The sequence below is a fragment of the Cololabis saira genome, chromosome 9, assembly GCF_033807715.1.
Source record: "Cololabis saira isolate AMF1-May2022 chromosome 9, fColSai1.1, whole genome shotgun sequence".
NCBI lineage: Eukaryota > Metazoa > Chordata > Actinopteri > Beloniformes > Belonidae > Cololabis > Cololabis saira.
Window position 1 is genome coordinate 28,303,881 of NC_084595.1, and position 12,590 is coordinate 28,316,470.

The 12,590-nt window shown below is 41.7% G+C and overlaps 1 protein-coding gene across 2 annotated transcripts in view; it reads right to left on the bottom strand.

Moving 5' to 3' along the window:
* Positions 1 to 10,441, bottom strand: part of homer1b (homer scaffold protein 1b) — a 30,362-nt gene extending 19,921 nt beyond the window's left edge. Inside the window, exons 1-3 of one of the 2 annotated variants that reach the window (XM_061729043.1) lie at positions 9,772 to 10,441; positions 4,260 to 4,416; positions 1,673 to 1,804 (exon numbers count right to left, since the gene is read on the bottom strand). In XM_061729043.1, the coding sequence (XP_061585027.1) occupies positions 1,673 to 1,804; positions 4,260 to 4,416; positions 9,772 to 9,776 (294 nt within the window). In that variant the 5' untranslated portion in view covers positions 9,777 to 10,441. Of the gene's footprint in view, positions 1 to 1,672; positions 1,805 to 4,259; positions 4,765 to 9,771 lie in introns of those variants that run through there. The other variant, XM_061729042.1, reaches the window with a different exon arrangement.
* Positions 10,442 to 12,590: the final 2,149 nt, after the last annotated feature.

Here is a 12,590-nt window from a genome sequence, read left to right on the forward strand (position 1 = left end):
TGACCCATAAGTCCTCGCAGCCTAACTAGCTCTCCCCTGGTAACCTTACTACAGTTAATACCCACCCAGCCACACACACATACAGTAGAAATACAGAGAGCAAACCCAACTGTGCCATTGTGTTTTTCAGTATCAGAAGTCATAAGTGACTGAAGCGGAGCTCTGGGTTTATTTTAGTCGAGAGTTAGATGTAGCTGCATCCAGCAAGCCTGAAGTGGTATGGTGAGATCAGCCTGGGGCTTTGAGCAAATATAAACACTCTGGTGCACCCACACACACTCTCTCTCTCTCTCTCTCTCTCTCTCTCTCTCTCTCTCTCTCTCTCTCTCTCTCTCTCTCTCTCTCTCTCTCTCTCTCTCTCTCTCTCTCTCTCTCTCTCTCTCTCTCTCTCTCTCTCTCTCTCTCTCTTGCACACACACACACACAAATGCAAATAGATGTGTGTTCAGGTTGCGGCTCATCAATCCCACACCTTCACAGAATGTTATAATTTAGTATATAGAGTACTGCAGAGGGCTGAACGGTGGGGAAATCAAATTGAGGATGCAGCTGGAGCAGGTCTGGTGTCCGCCATTAAGGGGGGCCAAAAAGTAACTCAATATCATTTCACTTCAATGCAATATAATAGTTGTGCTCGGGTGGTCTAAATGCAGAGGTTTCCGTCTCGGTGCTTCAGGGGTGTTATTCAGCGGTTATGTGAGAAGTGAATCTGACCGATAAACTTTGTTACAAGCAAACAAAATACTTGTGTTTCTCTGGCAGGTGTATGCTATATAACTGCATATTGATCCTCCACAGATATAGTTCCTGTTACCCACGGTGAGACAGTTAATATGATCATGTTCACATTTTTCAAAAGTTTGGAAGTATTCATAAAGTTTTGTTTTATTTTTAGTAATTAAGCTACTTTTATTTTTTTCCTTTTACTTTTGTGGACTTGATACAAGCTTAGTATTAATCCCAGCTTCGCATACACTTTTGATACGACTGCAAGCTTTTTCCTTTAAATGGTATTAAGAAAGTTCAGAAAACAAATTACATTTGTACAAGGTCACAAAAGGATTCAGTCCAGTATTGCAGGCACAGTTTTTTTTTTTTTTTTTTTTTTTTTTACAGATAGCTGCCTTACAAACACTTAAGAAGACAAATTTGTGCTTCTGTAAAGCGACAAAATGTCAATTACAAGACTTCAGCACTTCCCGGTGAGGCCGTTGTTGATTGACTTTTGTCGAATGAGCTGTCCCAGACTTTTGTTACTAAACATGAGTCAGGCAAAAACTGAGCCAAGCCTGGTGTCATCATCAATTTGTAAACCACCATGTGAAATGCACAAATTTCTAGTTTCAGCTTCTTTGTGATCCAAAGAATTCTTCTGCGATATACTCTCTTAGGGGGGCAATCTTTTAAGGGAGAGTAATAAATTATAAACAATTATTGATAGTGGAGAAAACACCTGATCTAACAAGACTGAATACTGTTATTGATTGGTGAACTGTTCTGTGTGTGCATGTGTGTGAGCTGCCCGAACAGCTGGGATGTTAAGAGGCTATCTGTTCACGACAGATCCTTATCACGCTGAAGAGGTGCGCATTCGCCACCTCAAAAGTGAGCACACTCAAACACATAAACACAAGTGAAAAAGTAGATCATTCCTGGGTGAACGGGGTGGTACCTTGGACAGATGATGCTCAGTGGAGAACCCCAGCCCATATACGGTGTTCGCTCGGCTGTCTGCCCACTGGCCAAACTTCTGCGAGGTCTTCGTGAAAGTCATGTTGGGACTTATGGTGCTGTTGATTATTGCCTGCAGGAGAGATCCAGTCCATTTAATATGTGTTAAATTACTTTAATTACTGCAATGTGTGTGAAATGTGTGCATTACTTTTCTAAAAAGTCATGTGGACCACAAAAGACATCTAAAAATGTAACCAAAACCTCAAATGAATGATATTTACTGTGTATGAAACCCATTTATGAGACAAATCTGCCAACCCCTGCTTGTGTATTCCATCTTTTCATATGTGAGGGTTTTCTGTTTCATCACTTGAAATAGTAAGCTGCTTTTGTTGTTTAATTGAATCTACTGTATATACAGTATGTCAAATCTAATTATTTATTATTTTAGCAGCTGAGTATTTAATATTCAAATAATTATTTTATGAGCTTGATATTTGCAGCCTATGCCCAGACTTTTAATCCTGCACTACAAACAATGATACTGGTGTCACTTGCACCAGCTTGATGATAAAATTCTAGTGTTGTCCAGTGTCATGTCATTATGGTTAACAGTTTTGCTTGAATTTAACAATATAAAAGTAAACGTGGTTTCTTTAACTTGGTGAAACAGTTCCAAGTTGAGACAGATTTCATTTCAGTGTGTACATCTGAAAGTCGTTGCAGAAATAGTAGCATCCTAAATCCCTTCAGGAAAGATTTGATCAGCTGTGCATAGAGCAATCTTGGAAATTGGCCAGAATGATTCGGAAAATAACGACATATTGAACATCAGACCAGAAAAATCCATTATTATGCCTCCCAGTTAAAAGCAGATCAGTGAGCTCCAGCGTTGCAGTGAGTGACACGTTTCTTCATTACTGAACACGGGTTCTTTATTTTGATCCCACAGGCAGCTTCCTGAAAATATCCAATACAGCAGCGACGTCCGCTTGCTTTCAACACACTATTTATACACTGTTTGAGTAACACTTGTGAAGTATCCTGCTGTCAGAGAACAGAAGCACTTAGGGACAGATTATTCAGTGTTCATACGGGTTTTATTCTCCAGAATAGAGGTCAGGTGACGAGGTCCCACAGATCTGCCCTGCTGTATTTTGCTGTTGCTTTATTTTTTGGCTACAGTTGTAACCTCTGTTTCGTCAGGAACTGTCTCAGGCTGTATAAATAAAATAAATAAAACTGTCAATCACTTTGAGTAGCTCCTTTCATTGTCAAGCTTTGACAGTGTCAGAACTCAACTCAACTTTATTTATAAAGCGCTTTAAAACAACCACAGCTGAAACAAAGTGCTGTACATAAGAGGACAAACAATCAACAGCAAGTATTTATATATCAGCGTACATATCAGCTTATACCTGTCTTAAATCTGTCTCAAACTCAAAAAGTGAACGCAGAACACTGAAGAATTGTGTCTTATGATTAATATCTTCAGTGAGTGCAGAGCAGGACGGACAGGGTTGGGTTTTAATTCTTCAACGGATGTGTTAAACCAAAACAAAAAGTGACAGAACATGTGAAGTTTTATGATTGAATGTAAAAGAGACAGGAAAAAAGACTAACTCTAAATCTTACATAAGTCATCTGCCTTTGTTGAATAATACTCTTGGAAAAAAAGCTAATTACTGATCAATTAAAAGTGTTGTGTAATCGCTGGCATTCTGGTTTCCCTAATCACATGAGTTTAAATGAGTAGAAATCAGGGCATGTGCTTGTTACACAATTTAGTGATCAGCTATCTGAGGCATAACTGAGCAAAACTCAGAAAATATGTCAAGGACACAGAAAACAGAAAATATTAAACTAACATCAAACACAACATGTCTGAGAAGCAGAGATATTTAAAGCAGAATGGATCTTCAGAAAATGAGCAACAAAAGCAAAAAAACACAATTTCAGAGTGTGCTTTATTATTGTGCTTTCTGAAACGTCATACTTTCTAAGAACTGTTTTGTTATGAAGTATTTGGTCATATTTTCTAAAGAGTTGCCTAGCCTCTTTAAAAATGCTGCATCGTTGCCTTGGGACCAATTTGCTTATCCACACACGCAAACTTTATGATCACAGAGTGTAAACAGATTCATCAGCTAGCCACATTTCTCTGACCGTGATGTTCACATGGCTCCACACATCTGATTTTCCAGCTGAATGTGTATGTATGTGAGTGGATTGGCCTTAATCCGGCTTTACTCGTCCCAGGCTACCTTGATCACATCATTCCCAGCAGGAACGCCCCACCCCAGGTCTTTAACAAGGATATCCATAGATATGAGTGTAGACTCTCAAGTGCAGATAGACACACACAGATGCAGGAGTTACATGCACGCAGTGAAACCTGAGCCCTCAGTATTGGGACATCTTGTAATTTTGAGCTCTTTTATGACGTGTCTGCACATTAGTTTTTAGTGCAGAGCTCATTAACAACATCTCAGCAGATCACAGAGCCACCTCCGAGTTAATTATACTGAAACATATCTTGATAAAACCCTCTCGCGTGGCAGAAGTCTAAAAATGTCAGTGCTCACCTTGGTGCCGTCCAGGCTGATGATGCGGTAGACGTTGCGCGTGCTGTCGTAGAAGTAGGAGACAGTGACGGCGTGCTTGCTGGTGGGCAGCCAGTTCTTCTTGGTGTTGGGGTCGATCTGGAAGACGTGGGCCCGTGTGCTGTAGATGGGCTGCTCCCTGAAAGGAACAAAGAAGAAGTGGTGAACTTCTTTGTGCCGCAACACCAGCGTCTCACCAAGCCCACCACTTGGAACAAAATTCCTGCTGCCCAGAGGGGACTCAGATCGCCCTGGCAACCTAATGACCAAGTCACCATCCTCCATAGCTACACCACAGAAAGAAGTCACCACAGGTTACTAAATATACTCATCGCCTCGTGTACGTGGATAAAAAACTAACTAAACTTTCAAATGTAAGCCATTAGGACATCTTCTTGACTTAAAAACCAGAGAACTAAATGCACGCTGCTTGCTGGAAGAAACTCTCCATGTCTGTGTCTCGGTGTAAGGCAGCACCGTCTCTCTCTGCTCAGATATGGGAATGCCTGCAGCTCTGAGCGGGGGTCACACAGGGGAACACAGGGAGAAAGGAGAGGGTTTCAGGCTAAATATAGACAGTAGGCCATGGTTAACTACTGTAGACACACCCCACAGAGCTGCAGTTTCCTCATACAGAAGCGCACTACAGTATATGCTTGCACATACAGTACACAAACAATAATGTGGGTGTGTTTAAGTAGATCTGAGGATGACGGGAACTCTGTGGGGGGTCAAAATGAGACATTTTAATTCCTTATTGACCTCTTTGTGACTCAAACCAGTGGTCAGATTTACCGCCATTAGTCTCAGTTAATAAGATGATCCATCTTTGTTTTCCGCTCACCCTTCACTCTTGCTCCACCGCATCAATCATTCATCTCTCCACTTCTCAGACTGCTCCTCTAGTTTGGCCCTCATATATTGCAGATTTGTTGGGATTTCATGGCTAATATCTACACACACACACACACACACACACACACACACACTGAGAGTGCAGGGTGCTGAGGGAGATATTCTGGGCTGGCAGTGCTGGCAGAACACGAGATAGAGAAGTGCTTACACTGCACTGTGGGGGTGATGGGGGACATCAAAGGCTTGCTGTATAAATGAATATTAAAATTCAAAGGCAGCACCCCTCCTGTGTGTGATTAGCCACGACTGGGAAAGACAGAAAAAACACGAAGACAGGGAGACAGAGAGGTATGTTAGACAGGAGGAGAAGGAGAATGATGGGGAACAGGGAGTATAGTAAGTCTGAGACTGAATCTGGGATGATTAATGCCGCTCCACAAAGCTGCTTGTGGAGGGCTGCGTGCGAATTATCATAATCATCGACAGCAGCCTAAGTGGTGGTACTGTGAGTCATTTTGACTCCTTCCCAGCACACATCATGGCGAGCGCAGTCTGTCCGTATGATCTGTGCAATAGCCGCTTGACAACTGGCAGCGTTTTTCGTGGCATCATTCTGACAGAGCTGTAGAAAATGTTGCACTTCTTGTTTTTTTGATTGAGTGTGCGTATCAAACGCAGCAATGTTCTCCAGCTTTCGTTTTTACATAAACGCCTTTGCCAATGAGTTTGGTTCCAAAATAACGCCCACACAGTACTCACTCCTACAACTGAACTTTGAAAAGGGAAATAAATAAATTATGGACTGCCATTAAGTTTGAAGATATATCTTTCCAGTTTTATTGTCCTTCTGAGTCCTCAAAAAAAAAACATGTATCAGTATGAAATGCATCATTTCCACCGTAAAATCTTTTCTACATGATTCTGGTTTCTGTTAAGAGCCTCAGATCGTTTTCAGTAATGAAAAGGCGTACAAGTAAAGTCAACATATGCAGACTGTCTTGTACTACAGCTGGGAACTCAGCTGTAGACCTTCAGAGACATCGTATGATCAGAGAAAGCAGAATAGAGTAGATAGGAAGTAGAGGACAGGTAAAAACAGGTGGTCATTTAAGTGGGAAAAGAGGAAGAGGAACAGGGAACGATGCTTGACATGCAGAGCGTGCCGCATGACACAAGGGCAGCTGAAGGAACGTGAAAGATAAGACAGAAACGGAAGGCTGGCAGCGTGAGAGAAGTAGGAAGAGTGACGAGGTGAGAGGGAGGGAGGGAGGGATGAGGGAAGTGTGGAGGAGGTGATAAATGTAGGAAAGGCTGGAATGCTGATGAATCCACCAATCTTCTGTGAGAAAAAGATGAAGGGAGTGGGAAGCTCCAAACTGCAACACAATATGGTACAAGCAATTAAGTGAACTATGGCTGCGTGCCGCTCCAGCGTGACGGTTAAACACAATGGAGGTCTTTACGGAAAACTTTGGGCAAGTATACTCGACAGCTACACAAGCAGGTTGAAAGACACTTTGCTGACTTCAGTGGGAGGATGATAATAATGTTGGATAGATGGCTGTTAAATGCATATCTGCAATTTTTTATTTATTTTAAATCTCAAGTAATATAATGAAAACTTTCAGTATCAATGTAGGGTTTACATTTTTAATAGCTATTTTCAAGGTTATCTTTCACTTTTATTGATGCACTGCCTTTTTTGGCAAATAATATAGGAAATAGATTATGATATTAAATTTTTTTCTCAGTAAAATTTTAAGTTAAGATAAACCCTTTCAAGATTTATCATGCATCTACTCATACAATTTATTTACCGCAGACTTTAACACAGAAGTGGTTCATTTTGCAAAGCAGAACTACCAACTCCAAGACTAAAAGTGACAGATCGGCTTCCTTGAAGCGGTGGAGTTGTGAAGTAAAGACTCAGTATAAACAACTTAAGTGAAATGGACATAAAGTCACTACGAACAAACATTCTCTCATGGTTTTCAGTGAGAAAACCACAAGAAAATGTGAAATTAAACTACAGCAGTGTTCTTGTGTTGACTGCTATTTTTTTTAAACGTTTTGAAAAATATTTTAGATTAGTTTCAGTCACTGAAAACTGATCTTAGAAAAAATGTACACTTCCATGAGTGAAGACAATGACATATTTGAAATGTGGGCAATTGGGAACTTTTTTTGCAAGCATGCTCACTATTAAAGGCTGAGTGGGATTGTCAGCTATAGACATACTAAACATACTGTGTATGTCTTTGGACTGCTGTGAGCAACCACTGGCAGAGGATCCACATACACATGGGAGAAAGATGCAAATGCAACACAGACAGAGGCTTGAAGCCATGACTTTAACATGCTTCATGTTCCAGCCATTGTACTGTGACACTCTTAATGTACCATAATTGTAAATAAAAAAAACTGAGCAAAAGTTGCAAAGGAAACAAAAACTGTACTTTTGGGTGAACCAACTCCTGCTTAGTTATGAAACACACAATACACTACACCAAGAATGGCAACAGGTGTAACTTATAGAGCCTCTTATGCTTCGGGGGCTTGATGTACAGGTGTGACTGCAGCTGCATGCGGAGCTCAGTTTATAGTTGAGAAGACTGTTTCATTTTCTACTTCAGCATGTCCTCTTTAACAATGCAGCTCCCCCTCTGCAAATGCTGACAGAAACACAAGTATAATGAAACAGTCCATCTCCTGAAACCTCACTTTCCTCCTCGCCTTTTCCACCACTTCCCTCTCTTCTCTCTCACTCTCTCACTTCTCTTTCTCTCTCTCTCTCTCTCTCTCTCTCTCTCTCTCTCTCTTGATGATGCTCTCATTTCCAGACATTTTCATTAACTGAACAGTGTGTAGATCTTGAAGCAGCTCTTATTTAAGGTAGAGTGAGGTCATTAATGAGACAGATCCTGGTTGCTCCATCTGCTGGGACTTACTCTGGTTGAGCTGAGATATGCACACACACACACACACACACACACACACACACACACACACACACACACACACACACACACACACACACACACACACACACACACACACACACACACACACACACACACACACACACACACACACACACACACACAAGCAAAGACAAAAAGAGAAAGGGGCTGGGTGCCTGTGCCCTGATTGAATTTGCAAAAAGGAAGTGAAAGCATTAGGAGGGTTGATAGGCATCTCCAGTTCTAGTCTAACAACACAGCTCTCCTCCATCCCGTAACAATTACAGCTGGTACGGGCTTGATATTGAACCACAAGGCCGGAAGTGAAATATGACTCCATCTGCCTACACCATTACAGCTCGACAACAGAGTTGCACCTAAGTATGGTCACGTAATCCGCACTTGTGCATAATCAGACTTAATTACACACATTGTGAGCATCATAGTGTATTGAATCACAGTTAACAAAATATTCCACTGTGGATCAATTGAGTCATTGAGTCTGTTGCATAACAGTAACTTAGTCACCAGGATAGCAGAGTCTGGTGGAGCACTGAGGCTGAGTGGGACATGGCTGCATGATGTGCTGCCCACACGGTCGGAGGGCAGAGTGGGCGACTGTGAGGCCTCCAGTGTACTGTAAATAGTTAATGCAGGAGTTTTGGCTGACGCCTTGAAATCGCACCATGCCTGTTCTATATTGTCAACCTCACGCCGTGTAATTAATCACAATGAACTGCAGGAGACACCGGTTAATGAACGGCAGAGTTGGAGGGGGAAACAGACCGCTGAGCTCAGGGTTAGTTAGGGTACATGCAAATGAGCAGTGCTGCATGCACACCAGGAGGCTTATGGGTGATTCACTCATGGGTGCCTGTAGTTGGGGGATGTGTAAGGTAGCTGTCGCTGTGCTGCCATAGAGACAGAAAGCCGCCTGGAGTCAGCTCTGTAGGTTTACTGACATTCCTCTGCCACTGACAGACACGATACTGTTCCTAACACTGTAGAGCAGAATAAGGAATACGCTTCATCAGACAGCTGCCTACGCCGACAATATTTTAGAACAAATGTTACTGTTGCACATGCATTTTTTCAGAGTTACATAACTCTCTGTAATGTATTTGGGGAGCGTTTTTGAAGAGGTCAGGACCATCATTTTAGTGATCTCTGTTTAATTATGACGAGCACATTGAGGTCTACCCTCTGAGGTCCTCGGGTAGGGTCACTTTGGGGACCAAAGCAGATTAACCAAGTGTTTATGAACCTTAAAGTTAGATGATTAACTTCTCCATATACATTCATGTAAACAGTAGCATATCATGTCCAAAATGAAGGCCCTTCTCTTTTTCCATTATAGACCATATTTGAAAAGGAACATTTCGGGGAACATAAAAAAGGTTTAATACATTCCTTTTACACTGCAGCAAAGATTTGTTACACCATGAAAGCAATTCTGAACGCCCCCACCCCCCCCAAAAAAAAAAGAAAAAAAAGAAAAGAAGATGTATCGGATGACTGATAAATGCATTTAAATACAATTTATCCGTTGATCCAGGTCAGTGTGTAGTTTCCATGGCAGTGAAGTTGATACCCTCCCTAAGATGCAGCTGCAGCTAATATACATGCAGAAAACAGAGGAGAACTCAGTCAGCCTGTGGGATGATATTAACCACACTTACCCCATTGTTGAAAGGCGAGACCTGATCACTGATCCCTCTTCGGTGGAAATAAAAACGTATATATATTTTTTTTTCCTGGGTTGGCCGCTGCGTATGAAGGTCTTCTCCCTACACGACAGCCTCCACTGTATCACCGTCGGTGCGTCTGCAGGAATGCGTTGACAACTGCTCCATTCCCCCCGCCTCTGTCACCGCATGAACTCACACATGCATGTCGTTCTGCACATGGCAGGGTGATGGGATCTGCTCGGGTCTGGTCTGGGTTTGGTGATGGAGCAGTCAGTGGCAGGAGCTGCAGCAGCAGCAGCAGCAGCAGCAAAGCGGTGTAAGATCCGGCACAGATGATGGAGATCCGACTGACGCCCTGCTGTTGTCGTGTAAATTACAGATCCTAGCTGGAAGGAAGGGCGGAGAAGCCTCGCTGCCTGAACTGGGAAAGACAGCCCTCATTATGCGAGCAGATAACGCGCAACATCACTGTCCACGTTTCTCCCTCTCTCTCCCTCACAGACTCATAGGATACACCCCCACTTTCTCTTCCAGTCTTCTGCTGTTCCGCAAACTCTTTATTAGCAGTGAATATCCCAATAAAGCCAGCTCATATGCTTCTGCAGCATCACTCCATGTCTTTTCCACACCATCACGTGACACACGCCTGGAGTCTGCATCATTACTGTCATGCAGAGACCTTTGTGTAGCCTATATTCATTGATTTCTGTGTGCGTTATTGATCTCAGCCTGTCTATCCAAAGGGCTCGATTTCGCCTCCCCCAAATCCTCACATCTGCATGATGCATCCGCCTACCTCCTACTCAGTTCATGTCGGTATTGAACTGCCGACGTCATGACACCGTCCTCCGCAGTGACGTCACTCGCTGCTCCAGGGAATAAAGCCTCATTTATGGTTCCGCGTTAAATCGACGGCGTAGCCTACGGCGTAGGCTCTGCGTTGCTGTAACGCGGAACCATAAATCAGCCTTGAGGCCGTTTGATGGTTTTAGTAGTTAGAAAAATAAGCTTTGCTGGAAAGTATCATACTCACCAGGAATGGCTCACCTCCAGACTGCTGAAATGGTGAACAACACCAGGAACCCAGTGGGTAGAGGTGGACAGAGTACTCGACCCCAGTACTTGAGTAAGAAAATACTACTGGTCAAAATTTACTCCGTTACAAGTAAAAGTAGCTCAGTCAAAATATTACTATCCAAAGTATCCAAAAGTAAATGCTTTTAAATTTACTTTAAGTAAAAGTAAGAGTAAGAGTACATTTCTTATTTTCCACATCAGTAAATTACTATATTTTTTCTAAATTAATTTAAGGATCTTTTAACTCTTGTTTCTGAGAATTAACTCTTTGAAACCGGCTGCACTGATGTGCTGCTTTTAGAACCACAATGTTATATAAAACCTGCAGAAACACCAAAAACAAATCAAATGAATGGGATCATAAGAGGACAGCAGATGATGCAGAGTTTATTAACAATCATGAACTGAAAACAAATGAACCTGCACCATCCAACTAAGTCTGGATCCCCCTCAAAGACCACTGTTTTACAAAAAACTACATCTCATCGCAGGCGTAGCCATTGTTGCGTCTATGTCTTGACTTGTTGCGGCTCTGTCTTGACAAACGCAGGCTACGTTGGCGGTATCGTTTTGAGGAGGCTTGACTTATTTCCGCTTTACGTACATCCCAGTGGAGAGCGTGCACTGTGATACAGTAGGTCTCCTCCTTTGACAAAAACAGCTTGTGTCCAATAGGGACACAAGGGGAGAAGAAAAAAGAGCAGACCTGAAAGTAACGAGTACTTTTCAGCCTTCCTAGAAATTTACTCGAGTAAAAGTAAAAATATTTGTCTTGGAAATGTATTCAAGTAAAAGTAATAAGTACCAAAGAAATCTAATACTCAAGTAAAGTACAAATCCTCTGGATATGTACTTAAGTACAGTACTCAAGTAAATGTACTCCATTACTGTCCACCACTGCCAGTGGGTAGGCCTACCTCATGGATTTCATGAGCGACGTGGCCTTTCGTCCGTCACTAACTATTTGGCAGCCTGAAAAACGTTGTTTCTTTATTTTTTTCTTTTTGTTTTTCTGTGAACAAAATTTGCACATCAAACTCGTTTTGATTTTGCTCCTAAATCTTGTGCCAGTAGGAATTGAATTTGAATTCTTTATATCTGGATGTGAATCATTCAATTTGAACCTGAATTGATTAATTTGAATAATTGCTAGTAACACATTACATGAATTGACGAAAGTAATTGAAGTTTGAAGGTCATGGACTAGGCAAGGCAAGGCAAGTTTATTTTTTATAGCACAATTCACCAACAAGGTTATTCAAAGGGATTTACAAAGACTAAATCATAAATCAAAAGCATGATTTCAAATTTAAACAAAAAAAAAAGAAATACAAACAGATAGAAAGAAAAAGATAAAATCTCATAAAATCAGTATATTAAGTTTGGAACTGCAGATTTAGAGCTTTATTCAAAGGCCGCAGAAAATAGGTGTGTCTTCAAGCTGGATTTGAGTGTTTCAGCTGAATAGACAGACCTTCAGGCCTGTTAAATCACTCAATGTAAGCAATGACATGAGGATGGAGGGAAACATCATGGATGGATATAAGAAAATAAAATAAAAATGCATGTTTTTATTGGAGCAGTTTTGTGAGTTTAGGAGCTGATGTAGACTTAAATGTAGATGTTTATGGAGCTAAACTGGGTTTCTCAGCACACAGTTGGTGTAGGATAAAGCTAACTGCAGACATGGTGATTTTACTAAACTTATCTGATTGGGGCCGATACTCAAATTA